Here is a 12,361-nt window from a genome sequence, read left to right as displayed (position 1 = left end):
TGCATCATACCAGCTGTATTTCTGTATTGTGAAAGTTATAAAGTATATCTTGAAAACTTTCTTGCTGACATGCAACACCTTTTGATATCAACAATGGACTAATGAAAAAAATAACAATATGTTTTTTGGGTGGACATTTCAGGAGACGAGAATAGTGGGTAGGATTTAGAGTTTTTAGACCTGGTCCACACTCCAGTCCAGTTCGTGGCGGTAAAGCACATTAAAGTTAGTTGCCACCGCCATATATAAACTGAGGAAGAAGAAGAAGAGCCACATGTGATACCAATGTAGCCAATGAATGTAGGTAGCTAGCTACGTGTCCATTTGTGTTAATATTCCTTGGACATGACAGCTCCAGCATAGAAGCTAAGATCAGTGGGCAGCAAACAATTTTGTTGCATGAACCATCGACCTAGCTAACAAGGCAGGAGCCCACTAGATAGATAGATAGCAAAAACAGCTTGGGAGTTGATCATAATAATAACGGCTAGCTATAGAGTTAGCTTGGTTGTCAATACTTCAGGGAACTGCAGTGGGATGTCAATTGCGCTACTAGTGCTCATTTGAACAAATGTGTAATGTGGTAATATTAGCTAGCTAGCTAACACGCATTGCCATTCTTATATTGCTATCAGAAATCTGATTTGTTATTGCTCGCAGGATTATTTGACACATTATTTTGTAAATTAGGCTACCTATCAGTCACCTGCATTAAACTACTGTATCTATCAATAAGGATAATAATTTACAACCATGGAAAAAGTCACGAAAATACTGGTTCATCTGTCGAAGAATAATGTCGCACCGCAATGTGCCCGTTTTGCACAGGTCAGTTGTGCATGTGCTATATTTTTGCTTTGTTGTCACTTCAACAAGCCAAATGCCACTGTCACGTGTAATTTTTGAAAACGAGGTGGGCGCTATGGCAGTGTTTGGTTTTACTGTAGTACCATTTTAAAGGGGTAGGTCACCCAAATTAAATGGAAGGTTATAAAGAAAAAAATTATACTTTTGGTCACGTAGTCTATATGTACAGTATGTGGACAACTTCACATCGAACATCTAATTCTAAAATCATGGGCATTAATATGGAGTTTGTCCCCCCCTTTGCTGCTATAACAGCCTCCATTCTTCTAGGAAGGCTTTCCACTAGCTGTTGGAACATTACTGCGGGGACTTGCTTCCATTCAGCCACGAGCATTAGTGAGGTCAGGCACTGATGTTGGGTGATAAGGCCTGGCTCGCAGTCGGCGTTCTAATTCATCCCAAAGGTGTTCGATGAGGTTTAGGTCAGGGCTCTGCTGGCCAGTCAAGTTCTTCCACACCGATATCAACAAACTATTTCTGTATGGACCTCCCTTTCTGCACGGGGCCATTGTCATGCTGAAACCAGGAAAGGGCCTTCCCCAAACTGTTTCCACAGTTGAAAGCACAGAATCGCCTGGAATGTCATTGTACACTGTAGCGTTAAGATTTTCATTCACTGGAACTAAGGGGCCTAGCCCCAACCATTTTAAAACAGCCCCAGACCATTATTCCTCCTCCACCAAACTTTACAGTTGGCACTATGCTTTGGGGCAGGTAGCGTACATCTGGCATCCGCCAAACCCAGATTCGTCTGTCGGACTGCCAGATGGTGAAGCGTGATTCATCACTCCAGAGAATGTATTTCCATTGCTCCCGAGTCAAATGGCGGCAAGCTTTACACCACTCCAGCCGATGCTTGGTGATTTTAGCTGTATGTGCGGCTGCTCGGCCATGGAAACCCATTTCATGAACCTCTCTGTGAACAGTTATTCTGACATCTGACGTTGCTTCCAGAGGCAGTTGGGAACTCGGTAGTGTTGCAACATAGGACACATGATTTTTACGCACTACGTGCTTCAGCACTCGGCGGTCCCGTTCTGTGAGCTTGTGTGGCCTACCACTTCGTGGCTGAGCCGTTGTTTCTCCTACTTCACAATAACAGCACTTATAGTTGACCGGGGCAGTTCTAGTAGGGCAGAAATTTGATGAACTGACTTGTTGGAAAGATGGCATCCTATGACGGTGCCACGTTGAAAGTCACTGAACTCTTCAGTAAGGTCATTCTACTGACAATGTTTGTCTATGGAGATTGCATGGCTGTGTGCTAGATTTTATACACCTTTCAGCAACAGGTGCGGCTAAAATAGCTGAATCCACTAATTTGAAGGGGTGTCCACATACTTTTGTATATATAGTGTATATTTCCTTAATTTATGGGCCAGAGATTGCCATCCATAATCAGGATTTATATATTGATAACCAAAAAAACAATGGTTGAATGGACCCATAGCAGGCCCAGTATTTTCCCTTCCAAAATACATTGAAATCAAGTAATTTAGCTAAATGGTTAGCCTTTATTCTTGTAGTTGCCGATACTTCAAAGGTTGTTATATGAGGTGAATTGTGCAACAGTTAAAAAAAATCACTTTTTTTTTACCACTTAATTTTCTGTTAGAGCATAACAGGTCATTTTACAGAGACTCTTGATGAGGTGGAGGTGAAGTGTTCTTTGGAGAACAATCGCTTTACACTGTGTGAGTGCGAGAAGGGGAGAGGAATTCCGCTAAAGGTAATGGCTCAATGAAACACATTCAATTTAATAAACTGATAGGTTTAATTGTTTCATCAGTTGTGGCCACATTTCCATACCTCAGACAGTTGTTTTGTGTATCCCATAGAAATGATTGTTGGTTGACTGAAAAAAGTGTAATGGAAAATGTTTGGGTTTATTTGGTTGATATTTGGGTTTTTTTCAGAGGGCAACCTTTTGCCCCTTCAAGTATCTGTCTGTGGCAGAGGCAGCTGCAATCCCATTGGATGTTCAGAACCGTGGAGTGGACGTGGGAGTTGCTATTCTTCTGCAGTCAGCCAATCAGAAGGTGTTGTTAACTCGACGGGCGTCCAGTCTCCGCATTTTCCCCAATGTGTGGGTTCCACCAGGTATGGTATCATTCTGCAGAAGTAACCTTTCAAAATGAAATGGCATTCCATAGGAAGACACTTTGGGTAACCCAATTTACCTTTTTTTTTTCAGGTGGCCATGTGGAACTGGATGAGAGGGTAACGTTTCTAGTTGCAATAGCTATTAAACAGTGGAAGATAAATTCGATTATTCCTCATAAGTGTCTTTGCCTGTGGTTTCTACCCCCTCATGGTCTCTGTGGTCAATTCCCTTTTAGCTCAATCAAGCTTGGTGTGTGGGTTTGCCTCATATCTCTCTTGTTTGTCAGCTTCTGGACGCGGGGCTGAGGGAGTTGAGGGAGGAGACAGGACTGAAGCTGGACCCTGGAGACGTCTCAGCTCAGCTGCTGGGACTCTGGGAGGTGGGAAATCACTGCCACTACACATCACATTTCTAGGCCCAGGGAATAGTTTGTTAAATAATAATAATCATATGTAAATATATTAGAAAAAACCTAGTGGCCACAATTCCACAGACATTTGATCAATTCTGATTTGTCTGACAGTCCTGTTTGCTCATGTTGGCTTAAATGTTTGTTCTGTTTCTCTTCACAGTCGGTTTTCCCGCCCATGCTGAGCAGAGGGATGCCACAGAGGCACCATGTGGTCACCTACATGCTCCTAAACACCTCCCTCACACACCAGCAGCTTCAGGTGTCTGTCTGTCTGTCTGCCTGACTGTCCTGTCTGCCTGACTGTAATGTCTGTCTGTCTGGTGTTATCATTAAAGGCACACAAAGCTAAATCATGGAGAATGCCTCTGACTCACTAAAGACTATCTTTATTCTAGGCCTCTCTGCGCCCCGAGCCCGCTGAGGTCAGTGGCTGTCTGTGGGTGGATGCCTCGCTGGTCAAGGCCATCGTGTCCGCCGTAGACGGAGAGGAGGGTTCTGTGACACCGCTGGAGGGCCTGGCTCCAACCATAAGGTACATCACATCCACAAAGTAATGTACTCAAAACAATAACAGACATAAACAAATATATTATATACTGTACCATTGACAAGTATTTGTGAAAAAAAGTTTTACTGGGCTAATTTCCTCTGACATTAATTATTTCATTGGTTTCCTCTTAACAATGTTGCCATTTTGTTTCTGTGGTGTTGTTCTCCAGTGTATCGGAGGTCTCTCCGGAAGGTGTGCTCAGTGAGTCAGTTTTGCCATTGTCTGTTTTGTGTAACCGGGCCCCGAATAGTGGAGAGGATGTGGAGCGGGTTAGCACTGGTACCAAATACGCCCTGGTGCTCTGGCTTAAGAACCTTGAGGGACAGGGGACCCGGTGTTAACTGTCTTCACTAAACCTGGATGTCTAGCCCTGTGATGAAGTGACTTCCTGGAGGATGACATCACTTCCTGGAGTTTGCCTTAACCGGTGAAGGTCACCTAAAGTGAACTATCATCTTTCAAAAAAATCTTGTACGTATTAACCAATAATGAACTTTGGGTGAACTATCCCTTTAATATCAACAGCAACACCTACAAGTCTTATATGGCTGTTTTGAGGGCTTTGCATGAGCTATCAATTGTGTTGTGTGTAAGAACAGTTTTTATTGCAAGGGTGTTGTTAGTGATGAAATGTTATGAACAAAGTGGATTTATACTGCAGATGCTTTTATGATCATTATATTCCATTTGCGCCTTTAAGCCACAAGATGGCAATGCATAGCCTACACAGTGATTTCACATTTGGAAACAAGCGTGAAACAATCAGAATTCTGATTTAAGTTTACATAATTATCTTGACTTGTAAATAAGAATGTGTTCTTAACTGACTCGCCTGGTTAAATAAAAATCTATAAAATATTTCATTTTTCTAAATGTAATTATTTTCCTCAACCAGCATATTTCCTATTATTTTTAGTATTTTTTTTTACTATACTCAGACAGAAGTTAGGTCTCAAGTTAGTTAGGTTAGGTCTTCATTGTAAATATTGTGTTGTACTTTCAACTGAAGATAGTAAATATTGGATATTTGCAGTGATTCAATAATTCACATTTAAAGACCACATTTTTATATGTCATGAGTGGAAGGTGTGTGTGTGTCATATAACGAAACCTCTTTTCTCACCAACACCCAGATTAATATACTGTACATCATGGCAACCTCACCCAAGGATAAGCTACTGGGAAATATCCTTACTTTGTTCTTTGGCTGCATTTAGACAGGCAGCCCAATTTTGATATTTTTCCCACTAATTGGTCTTTTGACCAATCACATCAGATCTTTTGCAGAGCTGATCTGATTGTTCAAAAGACCAATTAGTGGGGAAAAATAATCAAAATTGGGCTGCCTTTGTAAAGCAGCCTTTGTGTGTCAGCTGTTTATGTAGGATTTAACAGCTACTGTTACAGCGTTGCAGTCTCATGGTTGATCTGAAGCAATGCGTGACATTTGAACGCAAATCAGCCAATTATAAAGATAAATCTTGAATGTTAAATGGGGGAGGGGTATGGGGGGGGGGGGTAATAATGAAATGTAAAATAGTTTTTAAATGGTTTTCTACAGTAACTAATTAACTAAGTGACTACAATTTGTGCATTAATTTAGGGACACAATTCACATCAACAAGTCAGAATCCACAGTAAAAAGATTGGAAGGGTTGGATTTCTCTAATTCATTATAAGTCATTACATTTTAATCTCACTAGGAATAACATTCAGGTGGAAAGAGTTGGAGAATAATCTTCATAAGATCCTGAACTATCCCATTTTCCCCGAACTGTCCTGGCTTTTACCATGCAGAGGTAATCGGACCTGCTGTTAGTATTAGGAGCACCACACCCTCTGTGCCAATATCAGTGGGCACTGGGAATTACAGTGGGCAAATATGTGGCAGGGCATTCAAGGTATAATCAAGTCTTGATGCCACATTTCCTTGCCAGCATATTGTCTGTATTGGTGATGTCATGATATTACTGTATATGTTATATTTTCTAGATTTGTCTTATCGTCATAGTGTGTCACTTGTCTGATTTGTTTATAAGTTACATGAGAGTGACTCAGTGACTTAGTTTTAATGAATAAGGTATTTGTGTCTGCATACCTTCATATGTGAATTTTACCTTTTGCCATAGACAATTGACAGACAACTTTTGTCATATTGGCCCAAATGCAAAGACATTGACTTATCCTCTTGATGGTATTAAACTTAGCAAAAAATGAAACGTCCTTTTTTCAGGACCCTGTCTTTCAAAGATAATTTGTAAAAATCGAAGTAACTTCACAGATCTTCATTGTGAAGGGTTTAAACACTGTTTCCCATGCTTGTTCAATGAACCATAAACCATTAATGAACATGCACCTGTGGAACGGTCGTTAAGACACTAAAAGCTTACAGACGGTAGGCAATTAAGGTCAGTTATGAAAACGTAGGACACTAAAGAGGCCTTTCTACTGACTGAAAAACACCAAAAGAAAGATGCCGAGGGTCCCTGCTCATCTGCGTGAACGTGCCTTAGACATGCTGCAAGGAGGCATGAGGACTGCAGATGTGGCCAGGGCAATAAATTGCGATGTCCGTACTGTGAGACGCCTAAGCTGATCGTCTTCGCAGTGGCAGACCACGTGTAACAACACCTGCACAGGATCGGTACATCTGAATATCACACCTGTGGGACAGGTACAGGATGGCAACAACAACTGCCTGAGTTACACCAGGACAATCCCTCCATCAGTGCTCAGACTGTAGGCTGAGAGAGGCTGGACTGAGGGCTTGTAGGCTTGTTGTAAGGCAGGTCCTCACCAGACATCACCAGCAACAGCGATGCCTATGGGCACAAACCCACCATCGCTGGACCAGACAAGACTGGCAAAAAGTGCTCTTCACTGACGAGTCGCGGTTTTGTCTCACCAGGGGTGATGGTTGGATTCGCGTTTATCGTTGAAGGAATGAGCGTTACACCGAGGCCTGTACTCTGGAGTGGGATCGATTTGGAGGTGGAGGGTCCGTCATGGTCTGGGGCGGTGTGTCACAGCATCATCGGACTGAGCTTGTTGTCATTGCAGACAATCTCAATGCTGTGCATTACAGGGAAGACATCATCCTCCCTCATGTGGTACCCTTCCTGCAGATTCATCCTGACATGACCCTCCAGCATGACAATGCCACCAGCCATACTGCTGGTTCTGTGCGTGATTTCCTGCAAGACAGGAATGTCGGTGTTCTGCCATGGCCAGCAAAGAGCCCGGATCTCAATCCTATTGAGCATGTCTGGGACTTGTTGGATCGGAGGGTGAGGGCTAGGGCCATTCCCCCCAGAAATGTCCAGGAACTTGCAGGTGCCTTGATAGAAGAGTGGGGTAACATCTCACAGCAAGAACTGGCAAATCTGGTCAGTCCATGAGGAGGAGATGCACTGCAGTACTTAATGCAGCTGGTGGCCACACCAGATACTGACTGTTACTTTGTTCAGGGAATCATTATTCAATTTATGTTAGTCACATGTCTGTGGAACTTGTTCAGTTTATGTCTCAGTTGTTGAATCTTGTTATGTCCATACAAATATTTATATTCATATATTTATATATATGTTAAGTTTGCTGAAAATAAATGCAGTTGACAGTGAGAGGACGTTTCTTTTTTTGCTGAGTTTATTTGAATAGGTTGACTGTTGGCTAAAGAAACCTTGCACGGGTGTATGGTTCTATCACTATGTACATCTACATGCTTGAATAATGTTTGGTTACACCGTTAGCAAATGACTTAAGATTGCATTCTGACTTCGCCCTTTTAGTCTTTTTGGTTGATAGATTTTTAAGCCCAGCCAAGCGATAAATCATATCATAATCAAACAATGACCTCAGTGTGTCAGAAACAATAAGAACTGATCTTATTTGTTTTGGTTGAAAGTTTCTCTCTGATTGGTTATCTTCCTGCTGAACAGTATTAGTAACAGCAACCACTGTGATGTTTTCCTGGAAAAATACACAATGCAACTGTAGAAAGACATCTAATACAGACTACAAAGGTAGGGGATATGGAGAGGAATGGACATATACACCTTATGCATTTTGGATAAGAATGCGATTTGTACTGCACACCTTGAAAAATGTAAGTCTTCAATTCTCAATGTCACTTGGTAGCTGGTTATCATGAATGTTATGTATCTGTTACCAGGACATCCATATGTCAAATATTTATGTTAAACCTAGCCCATTGGCCCAAATAGCAGAAAGAGGTGTTGCCTTTTTAATACACACTGACTTGCATATAATGGACAAAGTTTGAGTAATTCGTAAATTTATGGAGTCGGACTCATTTCGTAATTTAATACAATACTTATTCTTTATCACACCGCCACACCCAGCCCAACTGTAAAGCACGTTATCTAGATAGCTATTTACTTGTTCTTTTCACACAAAGAATAAAAGAGAAAAAGAACGCCAGGGGGATGAGGGCAGGCTTAGATACAAACAGAGGTGTGTCTGTTCTGCCCTATCTTCAGTTCTCCTGATGAACAGAATCATCCAACTCTTTTACAAACCATGAATACATCCAAACCACTTCTGCCCATAAAAATCTAACTCAAACTTTATTATTTACAAATATTTAATCTAAAAATGATTTAGATTTCTTTTTATGCAAAGTTTAAAGCGCCAATACACGATCACTTCAAATGTTTACAGATAGTTTCATCTCACAGATTTGATTAATAATGGTGGATTTATTTAATCAGATTGTCAAATATACATAATATTGGTGTTTTACTCACTCGGTTGGGTTTGTGGAATAGTTAACTTTTTTGGCATGCTAGTATCCTATCTCAAAACATGTCTTATCCAGAGGTAGGGAATTAGATCTGGATCTCTCAGCCCAAGTCAAAAGGTTTGATTTATAGTCTTTGAAAACAATGAAATTCTTGTTAACTGTACCTGATTGGGTATTGCACCCCTACTCATTCTTCTTAAATGTTAATTGCAGGATACATATGTTGACCCCATTTACTGATCTAGGATCAGCTTTCTTTTTTACCAAGGTTAAGCTTGCCTTCAGTAAAGACTGAAAATACAACTCAAAGTATTGCCACAATGAAGCCAAAATGGCCAGCCTGGCCTCAGAGCCATTCAAAACATACTTTACATATTTCTGAGCACATCAAGACATATGATACCTTTCAATGGCCTGGTTACTTTAGACAGAATCTAAAGTAGGGAGGTTGGTCGGGGAGGCGTAACATATACTAAATGGAGTGTCTCAGATTAACATACAGAATAATAGAATGGAATGGTAACAACCACATGGAAACCAGGTGTTTGATGTGTTTGATACCATTACATTGACTCCATTCCAGCTATTACTATGAGCCGTCCTCCCGTCAGCAACCTCCACTGGTAAAAGCATTAGGAATAAAATAACATTAGGACATCTGCATTGCTTGCTGTTTGGGGTTTTAGGCTGGGTTTCTGTATAGCACTTTGTGACTTCGGCTGATGTAAAAAGGGCTTTATAAATAAATGTGATTTGATTTGAATAAATACAGGTTGAAATTACAATCAGTGAGCCAACTCCATGATCTTCATTCAGATACTTCAGAGATAATTGAACCATTTGTACAGAATTGTCATTGCTCCCATGCATATTACTTCATAAGGCCATTTCAGATGGTCTTCTTACCCAATTGACTGGAGCTTCTGTAGGAAAGAGAAGTAGGGAAGGGACAACAACAAAAAATATCGTAAAAACAGTAAATTACTTGAATTAAATATATGCAGTATCTTCAACATTACATGATTGATGTGTTTTCTTAGAAAGTTACTTCAATGTGTTTAATGAATATGTATGTTGACACGTCTCTACACACCTATATCTACAATAATCAGTAGTCTACCTATTCAAACCTCTCATTGAACCCCATCCCCCTGATGTACAGTGGGGGAGAAAGGTATTTGATCCCCTGCTGATTTTGTACGTTTGCCCACTGACAAAGAAAGGATCAGTCTATAATTTTAATGGTAGGTTTATTTGAACAGTGAGAGACAGAATAACAACAAAAATATCCTGAAAAACGCATGTCAGAAATGTTATAAATTGATTTGCATTTTAATGAGGGAAATAAGTATTAGACCCCCTCTCAATCAGAAAGATTGCTGGCTCCCTGGTGTCTTTTATACAGGTAACGAGCTGAGATTAGGAGCACACTCTTGAAGGGAGTGCTCCTAACTGCAGCTTGTTACCTGTAAAAAAGACACCTGTCCACAGAAGCAATCAATCAATCAGATTCCAAACTCTCCACCATGGCCAAGACCAAAGAGCTCTCCAAGGATGTCAGGGACAAGATTGTAGACCTACACAAGGCTGGAATGGGCTACAAGACCATCGCCAAGCAGCTTGGTGAGAAGGTGACAACAGTTGGTGCGATTATTCGCAAATGGAAGAAACACAAAAGAACTGTCAATATCCCTTGGCCTGGGGCTCCATGCAAGATCTCACCTCGTGGAGTTGCAATGATCATGAGAACGGTGAGGAATCAGCCCAGAACTACACGGGAGGATCTTGTCAATGATCTCATGGCAGCTGGGACCATGGTCACCAAGAAAACAATTGGTAACACACAACGCCGTGAAGGACTGAAATCTTGCAGTGCCTGCAAGGTCCCCCTGCTCAAGAATACATATACATGCCCGTCTGAAGTTTGCCAATGAACATCTGAATGACTCAGAGGACAACTGGTGAAAGTGTTGTGGTAAGATGAGACCAAAATGGAGCTCTTTGACATCAACTCAATTCGCCGTGTTTGGAGGAGGAGGAATGCTGCCTATGACCCCAAGAACACCATCTACACCGTCAAACATGGAGGTGGAAACATTATGCTTTGGGGGTGTTTTTCTGCTAAGGGGACAGGACAACTTCACCGCATCAAAGGGACTATGGACGGGGCCATGTACCGTCAAATCTTGGGTGAAAACCTCCTTCCCTCAGCCAGGGCATTGAAAATGGGTTGTGGATGGGTATTCCAGCATGACAATGACCCAAAACACACGGCCAAGGCAACAAAGGAGTGGCTCAAGAAGAAGCACATTAAGGTCCTGGAGTGGCCTAGCCAGTCTCCAGACCTTAATCCCATAGAAAATCTGTGGAGGGAGCTGAAGGTTTGAGTTGCGTCAGCCTCGAAACCTTAATGACTTGGAAAAGATCTGCAAAGAGGAGTGGGACAAAATCCCTCCTGAGATGTGTGCAAACCTGGTGGCCAACTACAAGAAACGTCTGACCTCTGTGATTGCCAACAAGGGTTTTGCCACCAAGTACTAAGTCATGTTTTGCAGAGGGGTCAAATACTTATTTCCCTCATTAAAATGCAAATTATTATATAACATTTTTGACATGCGTTTTTCTGGATTGTTTTGTTGTTATTCTGTCTCTCACTGTTCAAATAAACCTACTATTAAAATTATAGACTGATCATTTCTTTGTAAGTGGGCAAACGTAAAAAATCAGCAGGGGATAAAATACTTTTTCCCCCCACTGTATGGAAGGAAAGAAAGCATTCAGGGGAGATTGTCTCCTGGAATTGAAAACATGAAAATACATTTCCTCTGTTGTCTACCTGACAGTACCACTGAAGTACATAGCATACAGATAGTGTGTCACCTACTGTACCTGTGTGTCAGTACTCGTTCACCACATACATCCCTGTTTGGTTTTTCAATGATTCTCCCATTTCGTCCTGTATCAGAGAAAGTATCAGCTCATCAAAGGTGTAAAACAGTCTGTGAAGATGATACTGCACACAATATCATTTATCAGGCAAAACTGAATTTGCAGTCTGTTTTTGACCTGTTGTATAGAACTGCAATGTTAGCTTATCTTACAGATGTTCGTCTGTTCTAAAGCCTTAGTTAACTAAGCCTGAAAGACATCCACTCTGATTAATTGCAACAATAAATCAAACCGGTGATTCATCAATTAAAGGGGCTTTGGGAGGAGAAGGTTATGTAAAGAGAACAGAGTGGTTGTGGATTACAATGTGTCTGTCTACTGCTCTGTTGCCATAGAGACAGGTGACAGAGGGGGCACTCTTCTCATTTTATGATAGTCAGTCTCGGAGCAAATGTTGGCAGACTAGTATGGAACGACTATGCTCAATAAATTGATCAAGGAGAGTTGGAGGCTGTGAACAAATAGTCCTCCAATGTCTTCCGCTGTCCCCTTTCCAAAACAACATAACAAACATGTTCAAACCACTGCTAGCAGCAACACAGAATTAAAAAATATATCTACGTAAATGTAGCACAATTATATGAAGTGCATAAACACAAACACACAACAATATCCTTATACAGTAGATTGAATATAAGCAATATACAGTGTAAGCTAACTCAAACTGTACATATACAAAACTAAACAAATATCTATGACGCTACATATCAACACTAG

The 12,361-nt window shown here is 41.1% G+C and overlaps 1 protein-coding gene across 1 annotated transcript; it reads left to right on the top strand.

Moving 5' to 3' along the window:
* The first annotated feature begins 291 nt into the window (after positions 1–291).
* LOC106580095 (m7GpppN-mRNA hydrolase NUDT17-like) lies at positions 292–4,791 on the top strand. The gene is made up of 8 exons (XM_014160747.3): positions 292–828; positions 2,483–2,596; positions 2,784–2,967; positions 3,062–3,087; positions 3,258–3,350; positions 3,544–3,642; positions 3,779–3,915; positions 4,103–4,791. The coding sequence occupies exons 1-8, from the start codon at positions 754–756 to the stop codon at positions 4,272–4,274; spliced, it is 900 nt and encodes a 299-aa protein (XP_014016222.1). The 5' UTR covers positions 292–753; the 3' UTR covers positions 4,275–4,791.
* Positions 4,792–12,361: the final 7,570 nt, after the last annotated feature.

Source organism: Salmo salar, chromosome 02, assembly GCF_965601325.2.
Source record: "Salmo salar chromosome 02, fSalSal1, whole genome shotgun sequence".
NCBI lineage: Eukaryota > Metazoa > Chordata > Actinopteri > Salmoniformes > Salmonidae > Salmo > Salmo salar.
Note: the sequence above shows the minus strand (reverse complement) of the source record. Positions and strands in the feature narration are given on the sequence as shown.

Coding starts and splice junctions, on each gene's coding strand:
- LOC106580095 (XM_014160747.3), top strand. CDS start 754: ATGGAAAAAGTCACGAAAATACTGGTTCATCTGTCGAAGAATAATGTC. Junction 2,597..2,783: donor GGAGAGGAATTCCGCTAAAG/GTAATGGCTCAA, acceptor GGTTTTTTTCAG/AGGGCAACCTTTTGCCCCTT. Junction 2,968..3,061: donor CAATGTGTGGGTTCCACCAG/GTATGGTATCAT, acceptor TTTTTTTTTCAG/GTGGCCATGTGGAACTGGAT.